Genomic DNA, 2,588 nt, shown 5'->3' on the forward strand with positions numbered 1-2,588 from the left:
ATCCAAAACAGTCAGTGGTTGTTGGAGTGAACAGAGCCTGGTTAAGACTCAAACAGACAGACAGGCAAGTAGAATGAGACAGGATGGGGGACATTAGTATGAGAGCACCAAAGGGAGCGGGATCCATAAGGTGCATGTTGGTCATGAGGAGCCGTGTGTGTCTGGTGTACAGTACTGTAGCCAGTGCAGGTAGCCTAGTGGTTAAGAGTGTTAGGCCAGTAACCACAAGGCCACTAGTTCAAATCCCTGAGCTGACTAGGAGAAAAATCTGTCGATGTTCCCTTATGCAAGGCACTTAACCCTAATTGCTCCTGTAAGTTGCTTTGGATAAGAGTGAAACTGGGATATACAGTATTTGGGACAATGTTCAACACTGATATAGTATTAATTCATCCAAGTCAGTGAATAAATGTAGTTTAACCCTACAATTCAAATCAATAATTTCTCTTTTATTTTATTGAAATGAAATATCACTTCAATGCCCACAGCAAAGCAATGTGTGTGGAGTTTGTTGACAATGTTCCTGAACAAAATGTAAAAAAAAAAATATTGAACAAAGACAAATGGAGGAAATAAAACACGAGGCAAGTCCTTTCAAGAATAAAAATAACATAATATGCACAAAACATCTCAAGTTGACAGATTGACTGAGCAGTAAACTGTGAACAATTAAAACACAGTACATGTAGCTGAACATTTCAATACTGCGTGGAAAAAGGAGGAAATAGATGAAGAAAACCCTGGAGATTGAACGAGTGTGAGCACTGACCCTGTTTCTCAACTGAGAAAATACTGCATTTCCTTCAGCAATACAATGCATAATGGACTTGACCTATGAATCTCTCAATTACATTTCTGTTGGTGTGACTTGAAGGATATTCACTGAGAAAAGCCAAGTGCAACCCAGTAGTTTGCATACAGTGAATTAAATAGATCAGATTGCATGCCTGGATCTATTAGCTTAATAAAATTGAATAGGCGCTGCAATCTGCATGTAAAGGTACTGTCAATCACTTTGATTTGTTTGCAGGTCAGAACATTTTATAAAATACCACAAATTAATTATTATACACAATAAATGATCTTAGTGTAATAACTATAGAAATAATGTTGTCATATAGGTTCACCACATGTTGGAATTTAAAGTCTTAACAAGGTAGCATCCTCAACAACCTGGATATATAAGGTCAAATGTGGACATTGTGCTGAAGATGTTGACAACAAAGGCAATGTAGTTGCATTGGTAAAGTAATGTTTATTACCATTTTATTTGGGAATTTTTTCCCCAGAAATGTGGTGGGTACTCTCTTCGTTCGCAGGACTTAATCCTGCTAACTGTTCCGTATGTCCAAACTGAATTTGGTAAAAGGGCTTTTATGTACTCTGCGCCATCGCCTTGGAATGCCTTTGATGATTTCGTTATATCCCTGTGGTTTTTACTAGATTACTTGTAGTTTGTCTGTTATGGTGTAATGACTTGGTGCTGCTCATCTTTGCCAGGACGCTCTTGAAAAAGAGATTTCAAATCTCAATGAGCCCTTCTTGGTCAAATAAATAATAATGTATGGGAGTTGCTGCAGTGTAATTATTGCAGCTCTTTGTGTCTAGTGTTGTTCCCCCTGAACTCTGACCGTAGCTGTATAGTAGATTGAGACAGTTAAAATGACTCAGTCTGTCACAACACAAGGCATTGTGTGGCTCAAGGCGTAAAACAATGTAGAACAGCTTCATCCAGCACCTGGGACAACTGGTTTCATGGAGTGTGTATATCACCCCTCAATATCATGGCAGAAAACACAAAGCGTTTAAAGAAGCACCAGAAGATGATGGAGGAGAAGAGCCTCTTCAAAAACAAAACCTGTATAGTAATGGTAAGAAGCATCTCCGTTAAAAGATAACATGGTATCAATGTTTGGAGCCTAAATGAAAGATGTCCTACTGATAGAGAAAGACCACTGTACTGTAAAATATTGTTAGGATGTCAAGGCAGCATGAGAGAGAATATCAAACCACATTGCTTATTATCATCATCATCACACACACACAGTCTAGACTGCTGTTTAAAAAGAACAAAAGCAACAACACCTCAAATTAAAAACAACTGGGCAAGGATCAGTGGTCATGGCCAACCATTCAGTTCACACCTTCTCCCTTAAACCTCTAGGGTCACTCATACTGTAGTACACTGTATGCTATAGGACAGTCTGGGTCAGAGACAGGGGTCTGGGTCAGAGAGCCAGAGCTTAGAGAACAGGTCATTCATATAATGACCCCATCTATGCTTAGGCTACTAGTGGCATATATGATGTCATCTCATTCAGTTTGGACTAGTTTGCCAATAGCCACCTTGACGCAGCCCAGGAGTACTGTCTCTCTCCTGTACAAAGGAACTTCCATGGGAAGCATTGCTAGGTTGGAGCAGGCAGGCAGGGGCAGCGATATGACTGGTGGATGTAGCAGTAGAGGTTCATTGAGGACCAGAGGAGGCCGTCTGTCTCAGCTGTGGTAACTGGGCACGGCTTGCTGTTTCTGAGAGAGACGCAGCAGCTCCTCCCTGATGGCCTTGATGAGGGAGGCTGAGGAGTGGT

At 40.7% G+C, this 2,588-nt stretch overlaps 1 protein-coding gene across 3 annotated transcripts in view; it reads right to left on the reverse strand.

Moving 5' to 3' along the window:
- Positions 1–428: 428 nt before the first annotated feature.
- Positions 429–2,588, reverse strand: part of LOC135509162 (UPF0606 protein KIAA1549-like) — an 85,396-nt gene continuing 83,236 nt past the window's right edge. For all 3 annotated transcript variants that reach the window (XM_064929582.1, XM_064929580.1, XM_064929581.1), the window contains one exon: positions 429–2,588. This exon is cut by the window's right edge. In XM_064929582.1, the coding sequence (XP_064785654.1) occupies positions 2,497–2,588 (92 nt within the window). In that variant the 3' untranslated portion in view covers positions 429–2,496.

This window comes from Oncorhynchus masou, chromosome 22 (assembly GCF_036934945.1).
Source record: "Oncorhynchus masou masou isolate Uvic2021 chromosome 22, UVic_Omas_1.1, whole genome shotgun sequence".
Lineage (NCBI taxonomy): Eukaryota > Metazoa > Chordata > Actinopteri > Salmoniformes > Salmonidae > Oncorhynchus > Oncorhynchus masou.